The sequence below is a fragment of the Pungitius pungitius genome, chromosome 16, assembly GCF_949316345.1.
Source record: "Pungitius pungitius chromosome 16, fPunPun2.1, whole genome shotgun sequence".
Taxonomy (NCBI): Eukaryota; Metazoa; Chordata; class Actinopteri; order Perciformes; family Gasterosteidae; genus Pungitius; species Pungitius pungitius.
Window position 1 is genome coordinate 8,984,770 of NC_084915.1, and position 26,193 is coordinate 9,010,962.

At 42.4% G+C, this 26,193-nt stretch overlaps 5 protein-coding genes across 7 annotated transcripts; 2 read left to right on the forward strand and 3 right to left on the reverse strand.

Moving 5' to 3' along the window:
* The first annotated feature begins 4,126 nt into the window (after nt 1-4,126).
* slc25a15b (solute carrier family 25 member 15b) lies at nt 4,127-9,153 on the forward strand. Of its 3 annotated transcripts, none has more exons than XM_037468044.2 (7): nt 4,127-4,589; nt 5,384-5,469; nt 5,901-6,159; nt 6,267-6,404; nt 7,034-7,209; nt 7,697-7,855; nt 7,932-9,153. In XM_037468044.2, the coding sequence occupies exons 2-7, from the start codon at nt 5,415-5,417 to the stop codon at nt 8,051-8,053; spliced, it is 909 nt and encodes a 302-aa protein (XP_037323941.2). In that variant the 5' UTR covers nt 4,127-4,589; nt 5,384-5,414; the 3' UTR covers nt 8,054-9,153. The 3 variants fall into 3 exon arrangements, with proteins under 3 accessions (XP_037323941.2, XP_037323940.2, XP_037323939.2); XM_037468043.2 differs by having other exon boundaries at nt 4,128-4,584; nt 5,380-5,469; XM_037468042.2 differs by having other exon boundaries at nt 4,129-4,589; nt 5,380-5,469.
* tm4sf21a (transmembrane 4 L six family member 21a) lies at nt 9,151-11,025 on the reverse strand. Its single transcript, XM_037468045.2, has 5 exons — nt 10,701-11,025; nt 10,342-10,407; nt 9,856-9,989; nt 9,582-9,768; nt 9,151-9,491 (listed from the first exon to the last, which is right to left on the reverse strand). Exons 1-5 carry the CDS (start codon nt 10,875-10,877, stop codon nt 9,483-9,485), a joined length of 573 nt encoding a protein of 190 aa, XP_037323942.2. The 5' UTR covers nt 10,878-11,025; the 3' UTR covers nt 9,151-9,482.
* A 2,561-nt stretch (nt 11,026-13,586) lies between these two features.
* Nucleotides 13,587-15,376, reverse strand: LOC119215596 (transmembrane 4 L6 family member 1-like). Its single transcript, XM_037467869.2, has 4 exons — nt 15,200-15,376; nt 14,731-14,796; nt 14,346-14,482; nt 13,587-14,270 (listed from the first exon to the last, which is right to left on the reverse strand). The coding sequence occupies exons 1-4, from the start codon at nt 15,374-15,376 to the stop codon at nt 14,024-14,026; spliced, it is 627 nt and encodes a 208-aa protein (XP_037323766.1). The 3' UTR covers nt 13,587-14,023.
* An 842-nt stretch (nt 15,377-16,218) lies between these two features.
* On the forward strand, nt 16,219-21,435 carry LOC119215595 (mannose-P-dolichol utilization defect 1 protein-like). The gene is made up of 7 exons (XM_037467868.2): nt 16,219-16,551; nt 16,816-16,881; nt 17,278-17,410; nt 18,011-18,096; nt 18,773-18,888; nt 19,006-19,116; nt 19,211-21,435. The coding sequence occupies exons 1-7, from the start codon at nt 16,461-16,463 to the stop codon at nt 19,331-19,333; spliced, it is 726 nt and encodes a 241-aa protein (XP_037323765.2). The 5' UTR covers nt 16,219-16,460; the 3' UTR covers nt 19,334-21,435.
* Nucleotides 21,436-21,800: 365 nt separating this feature from the next.
* On the reverse strand, nt 21,801-26,116 carry slc25a35 (solute carrier family 25 member 35). The gene is made up of 5 exons (XM_037467867.2): nt 25,701-26,116; nt 25,495-25,560; nt 25,261-25,413; nt 23,867-24,001; nt 21,801-23,556 (listed from the first exon to the last, which is right to left on the reverse strand). Exons 1-5 carry the CDS (start codon nt 26,070-26,072, stop codon nt 23,386-23,388), a joined length of 897 nt encoding a protein of 298 aa, XP_037323764.2. The 5' UTR covers nt 26,073-26,116; the 3' UTR covers nt 21,801-23,385.
* Nucleotides 26,117-26,193: the final 77 nt, after the last annotated feature.

Consider the following 26,193-nt stretch of genomic DNA (forward strand, 5'->3'; position numbering starts at 1 on the left):
TGTTCCCAAATATTATTGGAGTAGGAGTGGCCAAGTCTTATTTCTAATTGTACAAAACATTACAATCTTAATCCCCCACCATATCTCAGTATAATATATCTATTTTGACAACCACAGCAAAATAGTAAATGCTCTTTATTTTTCAACTCCTTATTTATTACACCAAGAATAAAACTGAGATGCTCAAAATGCCCATTTAGGAAGTCGTAGATCTACTTATTATGGAATACATTTGACTAGAAAATAAGCAATATTTTTTTTCCCAGCTGAAATTTTCAGATTTCACCAAAAATGTATCAATGACCGTATAAGATAGTGTAGCTTTTTGAGCTCTCACCTTATTGCATTTAAACCATTTTGTAGCACAAAATGTTAAAAAAAAGTAAGAGTGTAAATACTTTTTTTGGGCAACTGAGCTTTATTATATGTGCATCTATACTATACTACAGTGTACAAGTAGAATGACATTATGAAACTATAGTACATGCTCTAGTCAGTTTTCCTCATTTTCATAACAGTTATCACAATTCTAATATAAAGAGAAACATTACAATGGTATATAAAATATACAGCATACATATAATGATTATTACTATATAGCCTAGATAACTATATACTCTTTTATAAAGTGCCTCATTTTTGATTGTAGCTGTTTTTACACAGGGAATCTTAAAAAGGGGTTGTGAAAATGGAAAAAAGTGTTGTTTATCTCCGGAGTCTAAATTGCGAATATGTCGAACTTAACAGAAGACAGATTGGACACGTATATTGATATCAGTCAGCCATAATCAAATTGCCTTACTGTGTTTATGAGAAACATGAAGAAAAAAAAAAAACGTTTTATTTTTTTGCAGTGCCTAACACTTCAGCCACAATGTAAGCACTCCATCGCTCCTTTCTTTGACTTTGTCACGTTAAGGTTTGGCCAAAAAGAAACCGAAACAGAAAAGAAGAAAAAAAAGATCATCATCTCTGTTTCACACCCTGGGAAGCATTCACTTCAGGCCCTATATTATGTTTTAGTTTTTAACTATCTACTACCAGCCGCCCACTTGCTCAGTGTAAAAACTGACGCCATGTTGCAGCCGGGACGTTCCACGTGAAGCAGATTATCAGTGGACACTTTGCAGCCAACAAGTTGCAGAGAGAAAATGTTACAAATGGGTCTTGTACATGAGGATTCTGCATTGTAAAGAATTTGATGTCAAATCATATTTTGAATGACTTTCCTGTTTTTTACACCCAGAAGAAATGAATGCAGTTACCAGTGTCTTGTATATAAAATAAGTTGTCCACTTCCTACTCAATACATCACAGAAAAGGAAATTTGTTCTCCAATTCACTTGCAGTATATTTTGAACCCCCAAAAACACTCATGAAAGGAGATGATTGTAACTCCTCAGTGGTGTGTGAATGCTGAGCGGGGCTAAAACAGCATTAACAGCATTAACTGTGTGCGGCTGTTATTTGGATGTGGATGATCTGGACGGGGATTCGGTTCCCTGAATCGTGCTACTTCTCTCTCGTTTTCTCTCTACACTCAAACACTGGACTTGGTTGAAACTATGAGTGCCATTCCTGCTCACCCTCATTACTTTGTCATATATTCCATTGATAACAGGCTGCTGCTGTCAAACAAATTGCCAAAAAAAAAGTCTGACAACGATTCAAAAGTCTACTATGAAGATAGTTTTTTAAAAAGTTGTCACAGAATCAGCCATAGCTGATTTAAAAAAAAAGAATAAAATAAAAAAAAAATCCTTTTTTTTTTATCTCACATGGACAGCCGCTGGGCCAAAAGATACGTTAAAGTGGTTTTCATAAGGTGGTGTGATCTAAAGTTTATGGCTGGTTACTGTATCCAAAGGTGCTGGTGGAGAGTTTGGTCATGTTGTGACTTTAGTGATACTGTACATTGAATCAGGACGTGTTGTTATGCAACTAAATAGTCTACTGGATATGGTGCTGCGATGCTGAACACATTGCATCGACCAACTCTTTCACGCAGGGCTGTGGCTGTGTGTATACAGGGTACGAATGAAAAGGCTTTCTTGATGTATTTTTGACAATGGTAGCTTTTCCCACATTTAGGTTGAGTTTTTATTTCCCTAACCAAATAATGTTGACCCTGCGGTAGATGTTAAACACTTGCACTGCACTCGCCAGCTGATACACATGAAATACAATTTGGGTGTTTTTAATCCCAGAGTTCAAAATGTTGAGATAATTACTCTGACCCGGGCCCCCACGTCACATCCAAGAAGACACTCCAGTGCCTGGCTGTGATTACTGGTTTTTGGTCATTAATCTGTTACTGTATGTTTGAATTCTCTCCATGTGGAGATACAAATTCAAACCTTCTCCTGGAAAAACAAGTCTTCCACTCAATTATTTGTAAAGTTGTGTGTGTATGGTGATCTCTGAGCTGAACACTGGAGACCTATGACACTAATACGAGGTTTCATTCGTTTGTTTTTTCCAATTCGTCGGGCACTTATAAATCACTGTTTTTAATCCTATGTAGTAAAAAGTTGATTGAGCACAGCCCACTACTGCCAACAGCTTGTGTTCAACACTTAGGACTTTATTGCCAAACTCTTGTACAACAAATCCATACAAATCCATGGACGAGTTCCACTTTTATAACTCTTTTGTTGAAGTGACCTTTTATAATCCTTCTGTTGTCCCTTTAGTGTAACTAAACTTAGTTGAGGATTACTGAGATTCTCTGACTGTACCTTATAATCTCAATTTTGGGCAGATGTAACAGTTGGCAGTAAAGCCCCTTGGAAAGTCTGAGAAGGGTTCAGGACATTTCTGACGTCAAATAGGAGGAACCCATGAATAATAGCTGTGGGTTTGGGATAAAATAATTTAATGTATTGTGTATTCAAAACTACTTTGACCATGTGTCTGCATCCATTCTCATGGCAGCCGACGGTCGTACGGAAATGCTTTTCATGTACAAAACATCCCAATTCTGCCAAGTGTTTAATGAAATGCAGAGACTTGTGTTGTCTCCTCAGAATACTTTGTGACAACATGTTGAAAATCAGACTAACTGTGGGAAATGATACTGTATGTACAATCAGGATAGCGATAATAATTGCAATGGAAAGAGCATTGTATGTATTTTAAAGCTATTGATACAACTTTGATAAAATGCTAAACGACAGAAGAGGTACTAAAGTATACTGTGTATAGAGGAGTTTGCTCCAGGGGCGGGATGGGCATGGGGTTCCTTCTGTTCATGCAAAATTGTTTTAAACAGAATATTGATGATTCTTGTCTGTGATGTAGACAGCGTCAATGTTTTTTTTTATATATATAAAAAGCAAAGTGACATAAAAAATAGTGTATTTTATTGACTGCGTGCCTGTTGATCTTGATGAGGTGTTGCTGAGTCTAGACTGCAGTAAGCCATCGCCGGTCTGAGTTTTTAAGGATAAGCCTGTGCGTGGACAGAGGGCACATGTTTTTAATCCCTGGCTACTGAGTTTAAACAGATGGTATTTCGGCAGAATGGAGGTTCACAGGTGAAAACAACAACGTGACTTTGTGGTTTCTAATAGGATTTGTCATTTGACCACCAAATGTTTTCCATACAATTTTGTGCTTGCTTTTGCCATTTAGATCATTACATATTCCTCATTCTACATCATGAGGTAGAGGCAAATATTTGACCTTACACATCGGCATGCTTGTTGTTTCGTCTGAATTAATCAAAGGAGGGTTCTGTTTGTCTGAGTATCAGTGAATAAAGAAGAAAACAGACACACAATGTTGAAAATAAAGCATTGTATGTCTGTATTTAAAAGTATTTTTAACGTTAAAGATGACTTTAGTCTCTACAAAATACATGATTTAGCAAATATTAGATTGATGTGGCATGTTGAAAAGCGTGGATTTAAAAAATATAACATAATGTCCATTATTGGGGGGTAAAAAATAAAACATTTATTTTGTATTATTAAAAAATCGAAAACAACCAACAGAGGGTGTTGTATCTATTTCTGGGGAGAGTTTATTTCGAAAAACAAGAGAATTTGAACCGGAAGCTTTCACATTCACGCTTCATATCATAGATCCTAAATTAAGACCTTCACTTAGTGTGTATTTAAATCAACTGAAGTGGTTTCCAAATTATTACTAACGATATGAAAATATTATTGCAAATTTGTGTGCGTCATTTTCAATTCGCAATCATACAGCATTACTATCGATGATATTTAGTAGAAAACACAGCGAACAGAACGACTACAGAGCGAAGCGAAGCCGGTTTTGGTGTAACGGGATTCCGCGCGGAGTGAGAGCTCTTCGTCTGCGCGACGGAACAACATGTAGCCTCTCGTCTTCGCTTCCCTAACCACTGATGCCCTCCTCAGTGTTACATGCTACACGTGAGATAACAACACGTTACGGCACCGTGGAGGCCTTAGCATGCGTCACTCCCGGACGACGTCAGCTTCTCTCGGTTAACGTTACCGCTCTCCGGCACATTAGCATTAGCTTAATGCTAACATCACGGTCTCTCTCGGCATCCTCCGCACGCCGGTGACCCGACGGCGACGCGTCGCTCTCTCTGTAAGGTTTGTATTTTTTTCCCCCCTTATTGATTTATTTATTTATGGCGGTTTGCTTTCGTACCGAAAAGGTTCATTGACTTTCACCGGTGGTTCGGCTCTGCGTGACCTTACGCAACGTAAAGTGTCTTTAAATGTCACAGAGACACAAGGATGACGAGTGGGCGACGTGTTGAAGAGGAGACGCAGTCTGAATGTCCCCCACTGGCGGTCACCTTGCGTCACGAACCCCGTTGAGTTCGACCTCGGCAGAGGAATGTGCGCTCACTGTCCCTACAAGTAGAAGAAACACTGTCACATTTAACTGTGACATGGTGAAAACACGACACGCCTTTAGAGTTCCTTTGAGAGACTACAAATGCCAAAGTTGGAAAGCTATGATCTGGCACTGTGCATCAAATGGGGACATTTGTGTTTGAAGTTTTACACGATTCCTAATAAATTAAAATAAAATAAACGATTTTGGAGATAAGACAAAGTTAAGACTACAGTTGTCTAGCTTCTGAACAGTTGTACTGACATCACGTCTTCCCTCGCATGTGATCGTACATGCTGGTGATTCTACACAGATCCATTTAACTCGCTGTAAATAACTACTTTGGCCGTGGAGGAGGACAGGTTTTATTACTCTGAACTACGCCCTGATCCCTGTGTGGAAACACAACACTGTGTGTAAACAGCCAAGGGCCTGATTCCTCTTTGTTTACACTAAATAAAGTGCTCTAATAAGAGTACATTGTGTGGGGCAGTTAAGTGTGTCACTCTGTTTATTTATTGTTTTATTATGTTTTACCAGGTAGCTGAGAGAAGGAATCCTCTTCTTCTGACAACATGGCCCCGCACCCTGTGGTCCAAGCCGTCATCGACCTCTCCGCGGGGGCCGTAGGTAACAACAGTGACATTTTTTTTTCTCTCCAAAGTCTGCTAACAAACAGTATTTCTTTCTCAATTCAATTAACGCGCTGCCATTCATTTGGCTCACTGGACTCACTGGTCCGTCGTCCCACACGATTTTGATGACTCCTGTGTTTTTCCAGCTCGTTTCCTCTTGGTTTCCATTGACTCTTTATGCTGGTCTGTGGAGTGCAAACCAGCAGGCAAGGCTTTTCTCCCTGCACAGGGCATGTGGTGTGCACTGATTTAAAAAAATAAAATAAAAATCATCAAATTTTACTTGTGCTCCTAAAACGGCATACGATTGCCGGTTGAATGCAGGGGTCATTATTAATTTGTGAACCTTCAATAATATAACAGCCACTCCGTGTTCTTGTTGGATCACTCCTGTTTCTGACAGTTCTCGCACCGTTGTCCTCTCAGGGGGAGCTGCATGTGTCTTTAGCGGGCAGCCTCTGGACACGGCGAAGGTCAAGATGCAGACCTTTCCTAATCTCTACCGGGGTTTTGTCCACTGCATCTCATCCACCTACAAGCAAGTGGGTCTGCGCGGCCTCTACCAGGGCACCACGCCGGCACTGATGGCCAACATCGCAGAGAACTCTGTGCTCTTCATGAGCTACGGCTTCTGCCAGCAGGTGATCCGCTTCACGGCCGGACTGCATGCCGAGGCTGTGCTGAGGTAGAGAGAAAGAGGAAACCAGGGCTAGGCTTGAACCAGGCTGTCCTTTCTGTCTCGCTGAGAACACATTTAAAGATCTGCAACTGTCTTCTGTCTCGTCCTGCCAGTGACGTGCAGAAAGCGTGTGCCGGCTCCGTAGCCTCCATATTCTCTTCTCTGGTGCTGTGTCCCACCGAGCTGGTCAAGTGCCGGCTGCAAGCCATGTACGAGATGGAGTCATCAGGCAAGATCGCCAAGAGCCAGAAGTAAGTGTTGTTAAATAGTCGAGCTGCGTGTAATGTAGATGTAAAATTTTGATCTTTTACCAACCTGAAAACAAACCCAATTCTAATTGTTTCTGAACATTTCTCCACAATTATTTATCACTTTACAACATAATAAAATGTTCTTTAAAAACCACTGAATATCCAAAGAGGGACTGACAGAAGACGGTGACGTCACTGTTTTGAAGATGTGTGTTAAAGATGCTAAATTTGAAATTTGGAGCATTAATTCAGCAGCAGGAAGCAACTATTTTTTTGACCTAATGACATATTTAACTTCAGCCCTCTGAGGCACTAATCCTGCCCTATATTACTGTCTTTGGGGGACTCTAAGATCTTGACGCTGATTTAATTTAAAACGCACGGAAATTTTCCAAACCCCAACATTGCTACAACAACCTATGAGACAGCGTGGGTGTGGCCATCATACACTCGCATCACTATGTACTTAGTGGTAATTTATATGATTTTAGTTGCATACGCTTTAAGTTCCAATGTTTCAGATGATTTATCACACACTATTTTGCTGCCGCCTCCCCATGAAGATCCCCCATTGTAATGTGTGTGTGTGCGCATTGACTGAGCTGCACATCCCTCCCCTCTGTCTGAAGTACAGTGTGGTCCGTGGTGAAGTCCATCATGAGGAACGAGGGACCTCAGGGCTTCTTCCAAGGCCTGACCACCACCATAGCCAGAGAAGTCCCTGGTTACTTCTGCTTCTTTGGTGCCTACGAGCTCTGCCGCACCACCTTCGCGGACTACTTGAAATGCGACAAAGAGGACATAGGTACTGGGACAAGGTCCCTCTTTCAGATTCAACATTCATGCAAGAATAAATCTATTAAAAGAAACTATTATAATAATTGATTAATCAGATTTTTTTTCAATGAATCAGATAAGACTAAAAACAATAAAGCATTCATTTCCAACCCTTTATTCAAAAACACAACTGACAAGTTCACAATCCAAAAAATCTTCAGAAAGTGGACTAACTGGTTGTAACGTGTATGCTTTATATATGTCAATTTTTTCAGCCTTTTTTAAAAATAAAGTGCTCAAAAGAATGTATGGGACCAGAAGTGTTAATCACTTCACTCATCATAATAAATCAGAAAACTTAACACCAACATCAGAACTTTTTCTGGCTCCTTTTTCATCGGCTCCTGGGCCAATTAGGACTGGACTACTTCTTTATACTCCGACATTTTTTAAAAAGTCCTCTTTGTTTCACATATATTTGCTTTCAACTCCTCCACATGTGATCGATGTTGAAGGTGTGGCTCCGATCATGCTCAGCGGAGGTTTCGGGGGGGCGTGTCTGTGGCTGGTCGTATATCCCTTTGACTGCGTCAAGTCCCGCATCCAAGTCATGTCCATGACGGGCAAACAGGCCGGCTTCTTCAAAACCTTCACGGCCATCGCTCGCACCGAAGGTAGGTTTTGTTTGTTCGGCCTTCTCCTGTTCGTTTGGTCAATCAGAAAGTAATCTCTGCGGTTTCTTTTGTTAAGGCGTGAGGGCACTCTACTCAGGTCTGGCCCCCACCATGGTCCGCACCTTCCCCGCTAACGGAGCTCTGTTCCTGGGTTATGAGGCCAGCCGCAAGCTCATGATGAACAAGTTTGACAGCTAAAATTTGCACAGCTCAAATGGTGGATGGTGAATTGGAAGGGAAGTATCTTTGCCGTCAAAACTCCAGTTGAGGCTTTGTGTTTGCCATTTGTCTAACATAGCTACGCCGATTTTAGATTAGTTTGTTTTTAACTTCCTGTAAATTCTATGCCAACCCGGCATATATATGAGAAACGTATATGGGGAGCATAGTATTGAGCCAGCAACCCCCGCCCACCCCCCCCCCCCCCCTTCTCTTTGTGAGCAACTGTTAACACTCCAGTTTAATATTAGATGTCTACCTCAACAAAGTTGAATTCGCACAGAGCCCTCGCTCTCCTTCTGAATTGCAATCATTCATTACTTCCTCTGTTAGCTGATAGACTCAATCAGCACAGTGTGTGGTATTCATACGCAGAACTGGATTATAATATTCCTAACCATGTTTTCTCAAGTCGCACTAACCGAGCGGGTCTTTCCGGAGAGGTGTTGTGATCCTAGCGTCAGTGCGTAAAAAGTAAAGTGGCATATGCTGGTTACTTTGAGTTGCCCCACAATATGTTGTGATGACTTGTGTTTGCAATTATCAAATCATTCGCAGGTAATTATTTGCCCCAGTTTTGGATCAAGTCTCAGTTTGTTTCAGTAATTTGGCAAAAAGAAATGTTATTATTCTTTTTGCTTTCCGTTCACATTGAGCAGCTTTACTCTTTCGACAGTCTTGTAAGACTTAAGTTTCATCAGCCTGAAAAAAACAGAGCCAGCAATAACTAATAACTAAACACAGTGTTTTTGTCACTTTTTACACTCCTGATTGTATCCATTCTTTTGAACCCAGTGTTTGCCTTTTTAAATGACTTTAAATGAAACTTTGCCTTTTTTTGTTGGGAATACTGAGTTGTCCCGTACAAGACAATGAGAACATATCAGCTGCCTCATCAAATGTGCCATTTCAACTGCATTCCTCGTGCAGTTTTTTTCCAGTAGTCAGTGCTTGTGCTATTCTGACAGATTTGAGTAATGTAGGTTTTTAAAATGCAACAGTGTAATGTTTGTATGCATATCTGTCCTGGTATTCATTGCGGTATCACAACTTACATTAAAGGTTTCATGAAAGAATAACTTTGTACTGCATTTTATTTTATTAGCAATCCTTTGTATTCAAATATTTAAAAAAATGTATTAAAGCAAAAGTATTATTAATAGGTGATGCCAAATACAATGTTACACAAATTTAAATGAGTGGCTTATATTAATTTCAAATAAACCATGTTATTGGCATGGATTATTTGTAACACTCCCATTTTGACAACATTCCCGAATACACAGCAAACACTTAATACCACAAAAAGTATAAAAATCTAGAATATCAAAGTAAATATCTCATGCTAATGCGGCAGGAACACTTCTCTCCGTCATCCAGCAGGGAGCGCCGGTCAACTGTCAGGAACTCACAGCGGCTGGAAGTGAAAGGAGAGATCATTTGAAGTGTCTGAATTTAGACTTTCAGCGTTTTCACCTCCACGGGTTCTGTTTCACAGCCCTCTCACCCCTTTGTCGATGCAGGTGCCACACAGGCAGCCAAAGAGCCCGTTGATCATCTGAATGGCGCACAAGACCAGCTGCAGGCAGCTCGTGGCCAGCAGAGTAGCAAACAGTCCAATGTGGAATTGCACAATGTTTTGAGGCTCCGTGCATGTCCCCCACCACGTTTTGTCCGACAGGTAACTGTGGTCACTGTGCAATAGGAGGAGGAAAGTGAGTAAAGGGAACAGGACTTTGGTCCGTATCAAATTTCATCCGCAAGTCACTCCAAGGGGTCACCTGTCTTCAAAGGGTGTCGTCCAAATCAGAATCACTTTGCACAGAGGCCCGTTCTGCAATGCGACCACTGCGACGCTGAAACTGTACAGAGCGCCGGCCACACCCACTGCCGCAAATGCAATTGACAAGAACATCTGCAGAAGGGAACGTCTTGTCTTATGTTCCAGTATAAAACCCCATTCATTCAGAGAATGCTTCCCAGTGCTTAACCGCCCCCTCCCCCTCGCATTCTGGTCGCACTACTGATTAATGAACATTTTTGACTCCTTGGTGGAACAGGCTCAAGTTTTTTTCTAAACCACATTCTTCAGTATCTGTTGTTTTTCCTGCTGAAACCTGTTTATTTCTACTGCTTAAATTGTCCTAACCAACCCTTCAGCGAGACCAGTTGATGTCTGTGTAGATGGTACAGTGTGACACTTTGCTGTTAATCATTGACTTTAAACCTGCTCTCATCTTTCCAGTGATTAGTTTAGAGTGACTCACCCCGCAGCGATTTGCGCAACACCCCGGTTTTCCAGTGAAGTTGATGTAAAGTGCTGGTAGCAACACCTATGGAAGGAAACATGATTGAACAGTAGCAAATATTAAGGTACATTTTCTCTAAACCGTTAAGCATTTTCACTTTATCTTAAAAACTCCCACGTTTGTAGAGCGTATTGGACAGGAAGGCAGTCTACCTCATCAAACAGCATTAAAACCATCACATGACCACCTCACACAAGTTAAAACCCAGTTCTTTCTGCTTTTCATTTCATTTTTTTTCATGTCTGCATACTTTTTGAAAAGGAATCTCCAGCAGCGTGTTGTGGAGAGCCACACCCTTTGAGCAAAAGACTACTCACCATCAGACCCCCTCCGACGAGTCCCCCCATGTACTTCACCTCTTCAGTAATGTGTCCATCTTTGGCATACTTGACCTCTCCGCCAGGAAAGAACAACACGATGTTACAGATGATGGATATGAGCGCTAATGGGTACAGAGCCACCGCAATGCAGCGGGAGCATTTTCCGGTACACATGATGTCAAAGTTACTAAGGGACTAACTGCTGTGAAGTCAAATTAAGTTTAAGCGAGTTCCCTTTCTGTGTCCAGAGAGGAGTTCCAACTGAGACGGACCTAAAGAGGGTAGTGGATTTACCCTGGCAGCAGATAAGGTGTTGTGAAGGATGCAAGGAAGTGGGAGGTGTAATGAATGATAGAGCGGGCAAACAGAGCCTGGGATAGGCCGCGTAATACAAATGTCAAATGACTCATTTCCTGGGAATCTTTTGACAGACAACAGTTCTGTTGAAATGTGATTGCATTTAGGTGATTGGAGTCACATGAATTGTTGATGGTCAACATCTCTTACATAATTCTCTTCAGTGAAGTCACCAGGTCTCCCGAATATGTTGGTTTCAGTGCTTGCAGTTTCTATCTTGGGATTATGAGAGAGCAGAGATTACTGTGAGACATGTTTCGACTCCACCTATACTATACAAGTATTCGGGACTTGTTGACCTTGTGACGCCAGGATCTCAGAACGGTTGGACTTTAGACTTGTCGCAGCAGGCTTATTTGAACAAGAAAACGTGCCATTACTTCTGCCCGCAAACCATTTAAAGAATTGACATTTAGTTGTATAGTTGACTACAGACCCGACAAGCTACATTTTTCAGTTTGTTTACTAAGCTCTTAAATGCAGTTAAGGCTGCTTTGCATTGTTAAATTCAAAGAAAGGGCAAAATATGACCCCCCAAAAAAATCTCTCTGAGCATCGCTCAGGCGTGGCAGTGATTCACTTTTTGTTTGAGTTAACGATAGCGTCCTTTTCTGAGTTCATGTGTAGTTCAAATTCTCGTTAATTGAAAGTGTGCTGCGGTAAAGATGTTTCTGTATGTTACTGTGTAGAAGAGGAAACCAGCGGCGGATGGTGTATAGGGGCGATTTGGGCAACGCCCCACCAACTGGGAGAAAGAGGGGGGGGGGGGGGGGGGTTCAACAAATTCTATCACAGCAAAAGTAGTTTTCAGTGTTCTACACATATTATCTGTCATTGTCCAATCAGATTCGTCAGATTCAGGTCACGTTTCAAATGGTCGCGCGCGCCCGCCTCGAGCCCCGCCTCTCTCGGGGCGAATTTATTGACGTGGAAAAATTGTTTTCTTCAAAAATCGAGCCTTCAATGCATTTTCAATGAGGATTTGGAGCTCGCACTTACGCGCAGTGTTGGGAAAGTTAACTTCCTACATGAACTAGTTCAAAGTTCAGTTCACACATTTTAAAATGAACTAGTTCAGTTCATAGTTCAAACTTAAAAATATGAACTAAGCTCACAGTTCCAATTAGTTTAGGGTTTTTTTCCATATGTTGCTGCAAGCTATCATTATTATCAAAATTATTGCCACAGCCCAGAACCACAGACAGCAATTATTTTATCAGTTTTAACACTGAAGCTATGCATCAGATTTAATCTTCATATCCAATTTTGAATCCTTATCCAACCAGGGTTCTCATTGAGGGGACAGCATTTCCCCTTTGTTGCTTTAATGTTGCTGTCCATTCACTCCACACTAGCAGCAGCTGCAGCGTTCACCCCTACAGTACATTCTCAAACACATGCTGCTTGAATGGTCTTTTTTAAATAAGGAATAAAAACACGACAGTTATCATTAAGGTGCAAATGTTTGCAAAGAAAGGTCAGATTCCTCCCATCCTCACCGACCTTGTCAGTAACTTCATAAAACTCATTTAAATTATTATACCCCGCCTCCTCTTTGCTACACGCAGCTGTCGCCTCCGTGCATCCATGGAGGCTGGCGTTGCCAGATTGGGTGTTTTTTACTGCTACTTATTAAGGCGCGTTTACGGTGTGTTTTCAATAGAAATCTGGCAACCTATTTGAACAACGTTAACCTGAAAAAACCGCACAGTACGTTCAGTTCACGTTCACCCAAAATATGAACGAGTTCATGAACTCTCGTTCAATGAACGCGTTCAGGCACAACACTGCTTACGCGCTTGCGTCATAAGTAACTGAGCAAAGAGAGCGAGGGGATGGGGATATTTTCGATCAAGTAGCTACTAATCCCATTCTGTTAACTTGTTAGAATGTTAACTTGTGTATAATTCCCAATTTCTATTGATGTATTTGCACTTAATCTTGCTAAATTCTACAAGGCAAATACATTAAGTTGAAACGTTTTCCTTGGCCCCATTTGCCTTTGTAAGGTGTTCTATTTTGTCTTTATTATTTTGTTAGAATGCACCAGAATGCTTCGTTTGTATGTGAATTTTTTTATTTTTATTTATTTAGCCCCCCCTACAATAAAATTCACCAGCCGCCACTGGAGGAAACACAAACCTCAGAAGCAGTGAATGAATTTATGTAGTGCACAATTTAGGATTCCCTTGAAGACCATTTCCTTTTATTCACAAATGAAATGAATAGACGAAAAATAAATGAAAAATACTGAATGAGCTGTGTGGAGATGAAACGTCGTCAATGAATTCACTTTTATCTAAAATGTCACTGCAGAAACTAGATAGAAGAATTTTACTTAGATTTGTTTTACTCACTTTTCTCACTTTAACAGCATCTGGGTGCTGCCTCATAAGAGAGATACTTTCTCAAAGCCAAGGCATTCTGCAGCAATCCTAGTTTTAAGGCAGTATGCGATAAAACTACCACGTTTGGTGATTTCTGGAATCGTGGTAATTGGCTTATAATTGTCTCTATCCTGGCTAGTAAGGATCTAGGATGTTGGTCTTCTCTTCAGATGTTTATGTCTATCAATCTGATACAACACATGAAAACATATGATATAAATGTTGGCATATTATTGAGTGACATTTAGTCTTGTTCTACGATTCAACACGAGGCAGAATTTTGGATCCGCAAACTTTTTAATGTAAGCCAATTTATTAAAGCACAACCACGTAATTATCATAAAGGATTTACCGTGCTTTGTTCACAAGACACGCTAATGCATCGAAACCGCGTGAAGCATCTTGAAATGCACATTTTAATTAAATATGTGAATGTTTTATGCCGAAACAGAAACACGAGTCCTAGCCCTCCTGCACGGGGGCGCCCGTCCATTCATCAGATGTGATGCAAAACATCTTCACCACGTGGACCTGGAATTTAAGGTTCCTGGAAGGCAAAAAAACAAACAACTAAATTCACAAGACAAAGCAAAGGAAAGCAATGAAAATGTTGGGGTTATAGTTAACGTGATAAAATGCCTTGTTGTTGCAGGCTCCACGCAGGCAGCCGACGAGGCCGTTGAGCATCTGGATGGCACAGAGCAGCACCTGCACACAGCTAGTGGCCATCAGGGTACAGAACAACCCGGTGTTGAACTGCACCACGTTCTCGGGCTCTGAGCAGATGGCCCACAGGGTGTGGTTGATCAGGTAAATGAAATAACTGTGTAAAGGAAGAGGCACGTTAATCCCAACCCAATGGTCTTTATGTCATCACAAAGATACCTCTATTTGTTACCTCTTTTGGAAAGGTCTTGTCCAAATTCCACCAAATACACCGCAGAAGGGCCCATTGTACACACCAAGCAATGCCACAACGAAACTGTACACGCCACCGGCCGCCCCCGCCGCAGCCAACAGAATGGGTAAGAACATCTGCGGCAAAAGTCACAGTGTTTACATATTTTCAGATTGTAAATGAATTCAGTGGTTCAGCGGTTTATCTCTATTCCATAACACTTCACTTTCAGCTTGACTGGTGTCCATCACTGAGTGTGGCAGTTGTTCCTGAGCATTGAAACAACGGTTTAATAAAATAACCCTAACTCAAGCTGTTCTTATTAGCATGCTTACTTTTTCCTTTACCTGTTACCAGGCACCTAAAATGTCTGACATAGTCTTACCCCAGAGCGGATTCCACAGCACCCGTTTTCTGCAGCCAAGTGGAAATAAATTGCTGGGATCAACATCTGTGGTAACAGGGAATTAGATGCAGCGTCGGCAAAAAATAGGGAATAGCTTTGTTTGAACAATTAGGCAATTAGAACACAGTTTTGAGTCAGACTTGTTACAAATTTCATTTCAAGCTGTGCCAAACTTGTCATTGACACTTTAACCCTGTGCCTGAGTCTGGATGAACGGTGTTTCCTCCTGACTGTATAACGAGTAATGAACATTGCAATTGAGTTGAAGTGTTAGATACAAAGTCGCAGATCTTCAAGCACATACCGGGGAGATTCCCAACCGCGAAACCAATAAACATACAACATACGTGTAGTACAAATAAGTTTGATCTGATGATGCACATTTCACAAACAAGTGTTTACCTTTTTTAAACCAGAGTCACACCTTTATCATTAACAAACGTCTTACCATTAAACCTCCTCCAACGATTCCCCCAAAGTACTGCACCTCCTGTGTAATGTGTCCTTCTTTGGCATACTTGACGTCCCAGCCAGGAAAGAACAGTACTATGTTACAGATGATGGATGTGAGCACCAATGGGTACAGAGATACTCCAATCCAACGGGAACAGCTCCTAGAGCACATGGTGTCACAGTGAAAAACTGCTGTACAACTGCGTGTTCATTGGGTTTGGAGTCAAATCCTTCCTATTTAGGGTAGGGTTAGGGTTAGGGTTAAAAAGAGAAGTGTCACAGTGAATTGCTGTTATGTGAACTTATGTTTTTTTTCGGTGTATATTATAGTTGATTGAGTAATTTTAGTTCACACATAAGCTTGTACTTTTACTTGGTAGAGAGCAAAATCATAAAGATATATTCATAGACATCTAACTGTTTTCAATTCATGCATTACACTGAAAGATAACCAAGGAGCTCAATAACATTAAACCTATTTAAGTAATTGTTCATGTAAAACCTACAGTCATTGACTATTTCATTGTTTCATAATACCATACCTCTGAATACTGAATATAGTTCTCCCATAAGAGTTACTAGCTTACCCTCCTATTTGTATCATTCCCAATGTTTTTAAATGTATAACTGAGGAATGATGATGATGATGATGAAAGCAAAACAATGAATTCAATAACTAAAAAGCTTGTTAAAAGATGGACATAATCTCTTGTTTACGTGAGCAATGGATAAAAGGGATTGAACAAAGTCACAACAGGGTGAGAAACAAAAAATAGGAACAATCATCAAAAATAATCACTCACACTCATTGTACAGTTTATGAGTCCAGACTATAGGTCCCCTCTGCTGAAAATGGGTTATTTAATAAATGTCTCACCCTAGTTATGTGCCCCTTGGAGCTGTTTTCATTCTGTTTTTTGTCATGCTATGTAACACTTGCATTGTGGTCATTTTGAGTGTCTTCCTGTCGAGTGTCTCCTGGAGCATCCTTTTGGTGTCCGTTTTGCCCACGTGGTTAGAAGCTATTTAAATGTTGTTTCGTAACATGGAGCATGAACTTTCTTGCGGAATCACAACTAGCACATACACATAAAGCGTGTAGTATTTTTCTCGAAACATAAGGACCTGTCTTTGAGAAGACTGGGTGCACTTCCGGTCCGCCGCCCTCGTGTCCCCCTTTGAGAACCTTCCCCCTGAATCCCTCCGCCGTCCCCGAGCAGGAACGAGGGCTGAGGCCGGACCACAGCTGACCCAGCATGGCCTCGTCTAGCGTCAAAGACTTCCTGGTTACCTACCTAATGCCAGAAAAATGCTACGAGAGGATTTTCGTAAACTTTCACATGAACGGTGAGTTCTCGGAGGATTTGAGTTCGTGCGAGAAATGAACGCGAGAAACGAAAAAAAGTTTTTCCAGATGTGCGGGAAGTTGTGGCGCATGTGTATTCCCCCCATTCCCCCAGATGTAATTAAATAATAAGGTTTATCCTCCCATGGTTGCAGTTAGGCATCATATATGCGGTTCGCGTTGTTTCCACCCTCACACGCGTCTCCTATGCAGCATTGGGCGAACATAGACCTGGTTGTTTGAATATTCTTTCTTTTATGTCGCAGTGCCTTGCCTACAGTTTGTAATGAACCGAATTTTGGGGATTTTGATCATTCTGGAAACTTTCCTGGGTAAGTACCCCAACTTTAAATCTGATTAAGTAACAGCAGCAGCAGGCTGCACAAACACAACTAACAAAGCTGTCTCTTCCCCCACACAATGATTAATCATTATTGATTTGATATCAGTGGTTAGGTAACTGTCACTGCTGTACTGGTGGAGATAACCATGACAACATGACATCACAATATAATTTCTGCAAAAAACACACACAGTCACCGAGCTTCACCACAGTACAATAAAGCAGACAATGTTACTTCATATGGATCACAAGAGGTTTTGTGTCCGTAACTGTAATGCTTTTCATTGTTTACATATGGATTGCTAATTTACACACAACCGCCAGACCCCCCTAACTAAACTATAAGAGTTATCTCGCCTCCTCCTGGCCTGCTGTCTCCCTGCAGCACAGCTCCCTCAGCTGCTGAAGATACTGTGGAGGAGAAGTGCCGAGGGCCTGAGCTTGACCTCCATGCTCCTGCAGCTGTATGCCTTCTCGTGTCCTGTTGTGTACGCAATGGCCAACAACTACCCGCTCTTGTATGTATCTAGGAACATCCAGTTCTTCTCACTCTGTTTCTCCATCATACAGGAGTGAAATGTCGCACCACGTTGAACTGTAGACACCCCGGTGTCCTCAAATCCCACGAGTTTGTGAGTTTGAGTGATGCAGGAAACAAAGCCGACGTCATTAACATGTTTAGGCTTAAAACCATATTTTCTATTTCTATTTACGTACCCTGGTAAAATGTATGTATTACACACTCAAACCGTGTTCTGTTAAGTTTGAAGTTACTCATGGACTATTGGTTCTTTGAGTATTTAGAGAGCACCTAGTAGTTCATAAATAGTAGTTTTGCATTTGACAGCATGTAACTGTTATCGTAGCTGTGTGCTTTACATGTGTTTACATTTATCCCACTTATCATATAATATTTCACATATGGTGCTTCTTTTCACCTTCTCAGTGACACTTTTGAATGTAGCAATGTGTCTTGTCATTGGAGTGTAAAATGTGACCTTTAATCTCTCAAGAAAGACGACCATCTGCTGTTTTGTCTTTAACCTCGTAAGAGCTTCCTCGTTTAATGAGGAATTAGCTGTGTGCGTTACATGTGTTTTACATTGACTCCTCCACAGTGCCTGGGCTGAAAGGCTCTTCACCTTGGCTCAGACGGCAGCTATTGTCTTCCTCATCCTGCATTATCGTGGCCATACGCTCTCAGGTACTCACATACCAAATAGTGTACACGTATTCTAATTATTACACACTACTCAACAAATCCTATAAAAAGACCAAAAAAAACAACGTCTTTAAATACTTTGACATCTGTCTGTGCCTCTCGTGTGAATCTTTCCTACCTGTTGAAATAGAGTTCATACCTTGCACTGATGCAACGGTCTAACGATTTGGTTTGTGTCGTTATATTCTATTTAAGAAGCACTAAATAATGAAATGGGTTGTGAAAAAGTGCACAAAGCCACAAAAGGCTTACACCCGTTTTGTTTCAGTTAAAATGCTTCAAATAAAACCACCAAAACATAAGGCAAAATGCCAAGTTTAAAACATTCATTAGAGCATTTATTAAAAGATCATAAACTAGCAGCTACGGAAGTCAACCTTTGTACACCACCCTATAATTGATCACTTGTTTATCATCTGTGTAGTTTAAATACTCGATTTGGTTGAACATTTCTTCATTTTTAGTCAGTGTTGTACTGGAGCGCCACCTTGTGGTGTTGCCTCTCCACTTGTCAACTTCACAAAGAGAAGAAAACAATGAGATGGAGAGCTAGTGAGTGTTACTCTAGTCAGATCCCCATTGATCTCGTATGTGAGCATTCTTGGTAAAACATTCAAGGGTTCCTTGTTCTTCATTGAAGCCTGTTTTATGTTGACAGGGATGCTGTTCCTCTTGGCCTACGGGGCTGCCATGTTCCTTCTGGGCTCCTACGCAGCTGCAGCAGTTGTCTCAGTGATGCAGGCCTCTAGTTTGGCAGCTTTAATCGCAAGCAAGGTAGCAACTGAATGGCTAATGTTGCCGGTGCACTTTTGGAGCTGTCCTCCAATCAACCAGACCAGTGAGCTGTGAAGTGATCGTGCGCACTGTATTTTCCGTGTTTGTTGTTTCCAGGTTCTCCAAGCTGGAACTAACCACCGTCACGGCCACACGGGCCAACTGTCGTCTCTGTCTGTGTTGCTGTCGTGGGCTGGATCTCTGGGCGTTCTCTTTGTGTCTCTGCAGGTATGCAGTCAGAATCAACATGCAAAGCTGCACATTTCCCACCAGTCCAGTCTGTCCTTGACGCCTTTACTATCTGCTGCTGTTTGTCTTGCAGGAGACCGGTAGCTTGTTCACCCCTTCGTTACAGACACTGTCAGCCGGTGTGAGCTGTGTCCTTCTGGCCCAGGTCCTCTGCTGCAGGGGCAGCGCCGCCACCACTAAAACCAAGAGGGAGTAGAGGTGCTGGACGGTGACAAATGAGTACTTACACAACACACAAATCCTTCTGGACAATCAGAAATGTTTTGTCATTTTTGGCACAATGTCGAATTATCAGTGACTCTAATACGCCACAGACGTAACAGGAAATGTGTAGAACAAAAGCGCTGTGTACGGTGCTCAGGCCTCCTTTAAAACAGGTTGAGTGTCTGTGTTAATGGGAACTGGTTTGTTCATTCCCTAAATTGTAAATTATATTGCTGTTTTTATCCTTTTAAAGTGATCATTTAAAAATATTAAAATAATTCCAGTACAAGTCATTTTTTGCTACTGGGTTTTAACTGCAGAAGAGATATAGTCATGCGGTAGAAACAAGCTTATTTGCAAGCTTCTGTTTCACCAATTACCAGAGGTGTGGACTCGAGTCATGTGACTTGGACTCGAGTCAGACTCGAGTCATGAATTTGATGACTTGAGACTCGACTCGACAAAACGTACAAAGACTTGCAACTCGACTTGGACTTGAACACCGATGACTCGTGACTTGACTTGGACTCGAGCCTTTTGACTCGAGAAGACTTGCTACTTCCCATGAAAACTGGGGGAAAACATTTTCACACCACCGCGCCGCTCTGTTTATCTGCATCTGTCAAAAAAATGTGCGCCACCTGTATGCAGAGAGCGCTGCCTGCACGACATCCAATCACTGCAGTCCATTTGACCGTATCAACGAGACAGCTCGTTCATGGTTACAAAAATCGGGATTTTTGAACCCGGATTCAGACTCCGATGGAAATCCTCGCCAACATTATGTCAACGTCCGTTTTAAAGTAGTGTAATGAGCTGAGTTAAAGTTATTAGTTAATCAGTTATGCAGATGTTGCATGTGTTCACGTTATGCTCTGTTACCAGCTGTAGTTACGCGAGACAACCCGAGTTTTGGGGGGCCGTGAATGCGGAAGTGTTCGTTCGGCGTGGTGACGGCCAACAGTGACCGAAGTTGAGTTGTTTTATATAAATAAATGCAGCGGAGTTGCAAGCCAGTCATCGCCTCCTTATTTACGCTGCAGCATTGGGGTGAGCGTTACAGTACTACAACACAGTCACAGTCGATCCACCTTTACCCTTCCCTTCGTAGTCTAGGTCTGTGAGGCAGCGCACCATCACCCAGGGGTCCCTGTCCCCACTATAATAAAAGGACTCGAATTGACTCGAAACTAAAATGGTACGACTTGTGACTCGACTTGAGACTTGTTGGCTTTGACTTGTGACTCGACTTGGGACTTGCTTCGTCTTTGACTCGACTTGACTCGGGACTCGAGGGCAATGACTTGAGACTTGCTTGTGACTTGCCTAACAGTGACTTGTTCCCACCTCTGCCAATTACTCACTCACGCCAATGCGGTAAACAATAAATCCTGATGATGATAATGATGCATTCATGTCAGATTTCCCCTTGTAGCCTCTTGCACGCAAGCATTTCCCAGGTGGCGTCAGTTGAGTGTCAGGGTTCAAGGATTAAGGCCTCAGGTGGGACATTGGGGGTTGGGTGCTTGTCAATGATTTCTCTGCTCAGACCTGAGAGATTGAACGTCACCAACCTTGAATTCCCAATGAGGGGAACGCTTCATGGGCAGATGCTGTGGTAGCTCTGGTAAATTGTATCCAAGATAGTGATTAAAACACGTACGTTCGATATGTGGAATATACTGGAGTCTATTGATGTTTTTAGGTATCCACGCGGCACCAATTGTGCATTTAAAAATAGTTAAATGTACTTTACGTTACATGTATGCCTCTGGACTGGCTTCTGATGTAGTAATGCCAGCCGAGGGCAACAATGTTCAGTGTTACAGAGTTACAGTTACACTCACTGAGGTGACCTGAATATCACACCAACCTTGTTTGTGGTGGCAGTTTACTGTTTGTACCATTCAACCAAACACAGAAATCCGGATGTAGTGGCTCACCTGTCAAACCATCTCGTGTCTGCGTTTTTAATGTTGCACATTTATGGAGTTTCTCACTTGCACACCTTCTGAACTGTACAGTGATCTCAATTTAATGACACTGATTTATTGTGTCTGAAAATTAAGTAATAAAATAATAATATGAAAAATGGTCACCTTCCCTCACCTTGTTGTCACCGTCAAAGGTCTTTGGCACGTTCCCACATTATCTAGGTGTACATAATAAACAAGGCATTGTGTATTTTCACATGAGTCTATTCGGTCATTATGTTTGCATTTTCACATGGCTGACTTTGTGAATGACACCGTTAAATATTCGAAGCTTTACACTGCCATAGTGGCTCTGCTAACACAAAGACCTTCCTCAAAATGAATCTTATAAAAGCTTACTGGTCCCAGCAGGTGGAACTACAATTTTTGTTATTGTTTTACCTTCTGTGTTCAAATGAGTCCTTTTAAATTATGCATGCTGAACACAATCTGTCAATCAAAATGGGTTCCCTTGATAAATGTGTTTGAAATGTGTAAACAAGTACTTCACTTCTCCAAATTTTCGGCTGAGAAGTTCCCCAATTGGTCAATTCTAGTGGTCCCATGATTATATCAAGTTGTGTAAACTAATTCTTGAGGAAACAAACCTTATGTTGCAAACTAAGACACCCTAAAAATAGTAGAAGGCCATAGTACTGTAGGTTGAGTATAACATTATTGAAAACGTAATTTCCTCTGGTTTAATATTCAGTTCAGTCCATGTAAAGCTTTCACATTGAGTATAATGCATTTTGAAGGAAAAATGACCCACACCTAGATCAGGCTCACACCTAGAGCGCTTAAGAATGGTGTAATATGTAGCACAGACAACACAACTGTCATTTTAGTTAAAATAGTTTTAATAACATTTAATGTACAATGTAAATAGAAACAGATTTGTGCAGCTAACAGCTTACCACCAGAAACATATAAGAATATTGGTAAGGAAATCTTTATATTTGACAATTGAAACCTGTGTCAATATGTAACCAGCCTTCAAGGGATTAAGTGACGCTGTACCTTAATTAGCATATTCTATTAAATTGTAAAATCTATTTTATTAAACTCTATATTATTGCATAGGCGACGCAAATTAGCCCAAGCTATAGCCAAATGTAAATTCTTTTGGTTTCATATTCAGTCCATGTGAAACTTGACATTGAGTATGATGCATTTTGAAGGAAAAAGGACCCAAATCAGGCTCCCAACTAGAGCTCTGAAGAATGGTGTAATATGTAGCACACAGACCATGACGCAACTATTGCTACGACAATACGCCTTCCAGTGCCATCGGGACGGATGCACCAGTCTCTATTAAAAATAGGCGCTCGTAAAGCATTAAGCAACGCTGACGATTTTGGTGCCCTGCAGTCTGTACATTCAAACCGTACAAGTTAAAATCATAAAGAACATGGAGGTAGTCTTATTCCCTGGATAACAGTCAGAGAGAATTTGTTCTGTCCGTGTGGTGTGTCAAAAATGAAGCTTTTACATTTGCATCAAACATTTGTTTCCGTTTTTGTGCCTCTGTTGTGGGGAACAATTCTTAGGGTCCAGAATTAGTTATGATAATAACACATTTCATTTATATAGCGCTTTTCAAAATAATCAGACACTTTACATGGTTATATCTTTGGTAATAGCATAACCAAGGAGTTAAGGTGCTATAAAGGTTTTAAAATGATGTTCATTACACGTCATTTAGCTGACGCTTTTATCTAAAGCAACTTACATTCCATTATAACCCACGCGTTACTTTTTGCCTGGGGAGCAATTAGGGGTTAGGTGTCTTGCTCAGGGACACGCCGGTATTCATTCATTATTCTTTAAGTTCCTATCCCACCTATCATACGTGTGCACATATGATGCTTCTTTTCACCTTCATAGTCACACTTTTGAATGTAGCAAAGTCTCTTGTTATTGGAGTGTAAAATGTGACCTTTAATCTCTATCCCGTTGAGAAAGACGGCCATTTGCTGTTTTGTCTTTAACCTCATAAGAGCTTCCTCATTCCACGAGGAATCATTAGCCCCCGCACTAAGGGCTTAATGCGTTACACATTTTACTGGTGTTATCTGCACTCGTGGTACAGTTTGCGTAGTTCATCCCAGAAGAACAAAGACAGAATGGTGTGCGGGCCCAGCCGGAAATAAGAGGCTCCCAAGCCTTTGTAGAGTCCCACCAAGCCCTCCTTCCTCAGCGTCTTGGAAAAGCAGTCAGCGAATCCTTTATAAAGCTGCCCCTAAAAGATGAGAAAAGGAAAGTCAGCCTGGATTTGAATTTCAACACCTAAATGGGATGAGTGTTTACTCTACTTTCTTATTAGTCACTTCTTACGAGTGAGTTGGGGCCCTTAATAGTACCCCACTGGTATGACAGTTACGAAGGCCGTTTTATAGGGTATAACTCGCTCTACGGTGCCCCAGAGCATCCACAGCCTGTATGTATGCTTCTTTTTATGTGTGTTATCCAGCTGCACGTCGCATCACAAAAAAGGGGTCTGATGACCAAAACCTAGATCATCGTCGTCGCTAGAACACGTCTCTCCTCACCTTGCCCAGATGATCCACAGGCTGGTTGTAGAGCCGCGTGCTCACTACATCAAAAGGCGTCATGGCCATTACCACCACCACGCTGCTGATCATGCCGGCACTCAGGGCCACCAACCAGCTGTTCTTTGGGAACACCTTGGGAAGAAAGAAAATGATATAAGGACAGCTGACCATACGGATATGAGACAGGGAGCATAGGCGAGCTTTACCACAGTCAAATCAAGAAAGAAGTGCCTGAAACGTTTGTACCTGATTTTCAGGATTATATTGAGATTATTTTGCAGAAGAAATTTAATACAGTCCATTGATAAGTGTAAAGAGTTTTTTTTCTCTTTTTTTAAACTACAGCCGGGTCAGCAGCAACTTGTCACTGGTGACGGAGCACTGGTTATGTAATCGAGGGAGGGTGAAAGGTGTCAAATTTCTATTCCAGAAGAGTGCCATGCTTTGTCAGTCTCACTTTGGCTGGTTGTATAGTCTGTAAACAGCTATTGACTACATACTCTGCTTGTCCAAAGCCAGTGCAAAGGGAAATCACTACATTTTAGGAAACATAACAAGTTCGTTTGGGGGGTCTGAATTCTTCACTTCCTTTTCTAGCGCCGCGGCTAATCACAGCAGCTCTCTTGAGTTATGCAAGACCCCAAAACAGACACAGTTGATTATTCAACTGTGTGGTCATGAGAGAGACGCGTGCATGCAGCGGGAGGCCGAGGAGACCACATTCCTCCAGTCGCCCCGTTTCCACCCAACAGCGCTGCAGCGAGACGTCTCGTGTGGAACCTAAACAGCCTTTGAGGGGAGCAGTTGGCACACCCTCTTCAACCTATCCCTCCCACCTCATTAGTCGAACCTGTTCACACACCTGCCTCTGATCACTAGTCAAATCCCTATTTAGTCTCCTGCCACACACCACACGTTGCCAGATTGTTCTTACGCTTCATGCCAGACTCTCCTGTTGCCCCCCCCCCCCGCCCCCGCCCCCCCTCTTTAACCCGCTAGCCCAACTCCCGGTGAACCTACCGGCCCTTTGTCCGATCGTAATTCTGCCTGCTGTTCCAGAGCTTGAATAGAAGGTCAAAGCTCCTCGGAGTCGTGTGAAGTGCATTTGGGTCCTGTGAGATGTATGTTCCTGTTTGTGTGCTTTTTAAATTCTTTTTCTATAGATGTTGTGACAAGGCGTATAGAAAGCGTGAAGATAAATCACTGACACAGTTCTCCTTTCACAGAATGGCACAGAGGGGGGGGACACCTAAACATCCTGGGCAACAGCAGTCTGAGACAAAACCGGCTCAAACAGGTTTTCAAGGACATCTTGGATGGATTGCTTTCTGATACTCTGAAGGATTGAAAATCCCAACAGTCCACACAACTGTACTGGACAATCTTCTCACCTGCAGGTCAACCACAAACTCCTTGGAGGAGGAGAAGGTGGAGAGCTGTGCGGCTGAGCCCACGCTGACCCTTGGTACGGCTGCACTAGAGCCCCTCCACAGTCCCAGGAGGCCGTGCTCCTTGTAGATAGCTGCCAGAGCGAGGATCATCCCCTGGCAAGGAAGAGGGGAAAATAAACATCTGTCTATGCCTGCCGGTCCCTTTCAATCCACTCTCCAGGGTCAACTTGTTACCGGGTGTCTGTGCTGATGTCCAACTGCGATGGAGGCGGTAGACTGACTCTGCAGATGAGTCTTCACCTGTCAATCAATGGAGACAAGTTGGGTTACAAAGTGACAGCTCACCTTGAAATGCCATTGCCGACAAAAAAAACCCTAAAAGGAGCAGAACAAAAGGAAAAGTCAAGCCTGCTCGGGCTACAATACAACCAGCTACTAACCAGGTATACGGGACTTCCAATCACGGCCCCCACCACTCCGGCCACAGCCCCGGCCACGGTGGTTTTGGCCGCGCTGACCCTTCCGTTGGTGTGGATGTATCCGGCGGACTCGATGATGGCGTAAGAGCCGAGTCTGATCCCGTTCATGACGAACTGATACACGAGCCCGGGGGCGAGTCCTTTCTGTAAGCCGGCCAGTCCGTCCACCCTGCCGATCGTGTAAAACGCGTGGAAGACGTTGCGGTAGTGAACCCGGTACGAGCCTCGGCTCTGGAGCTCTCCCTGGAGCTGCATTCGCGTCTTCACGACCTCCAGCGGGTTGGTGAAGACGCAGGCTCCGCACGCCGCCGTTCCGCTCAGCACGAAGTCCATCGCGACCGTCTGGAAGGGTGGAGGAGGTGGGGGGTGGGGGTCACGTCAGCGGGCAGTCCGACCCGTCCGTCATTGGCAGAGGCTCTTATAGAAACGGTCGGTACACGCGCTGCGGCGGCGC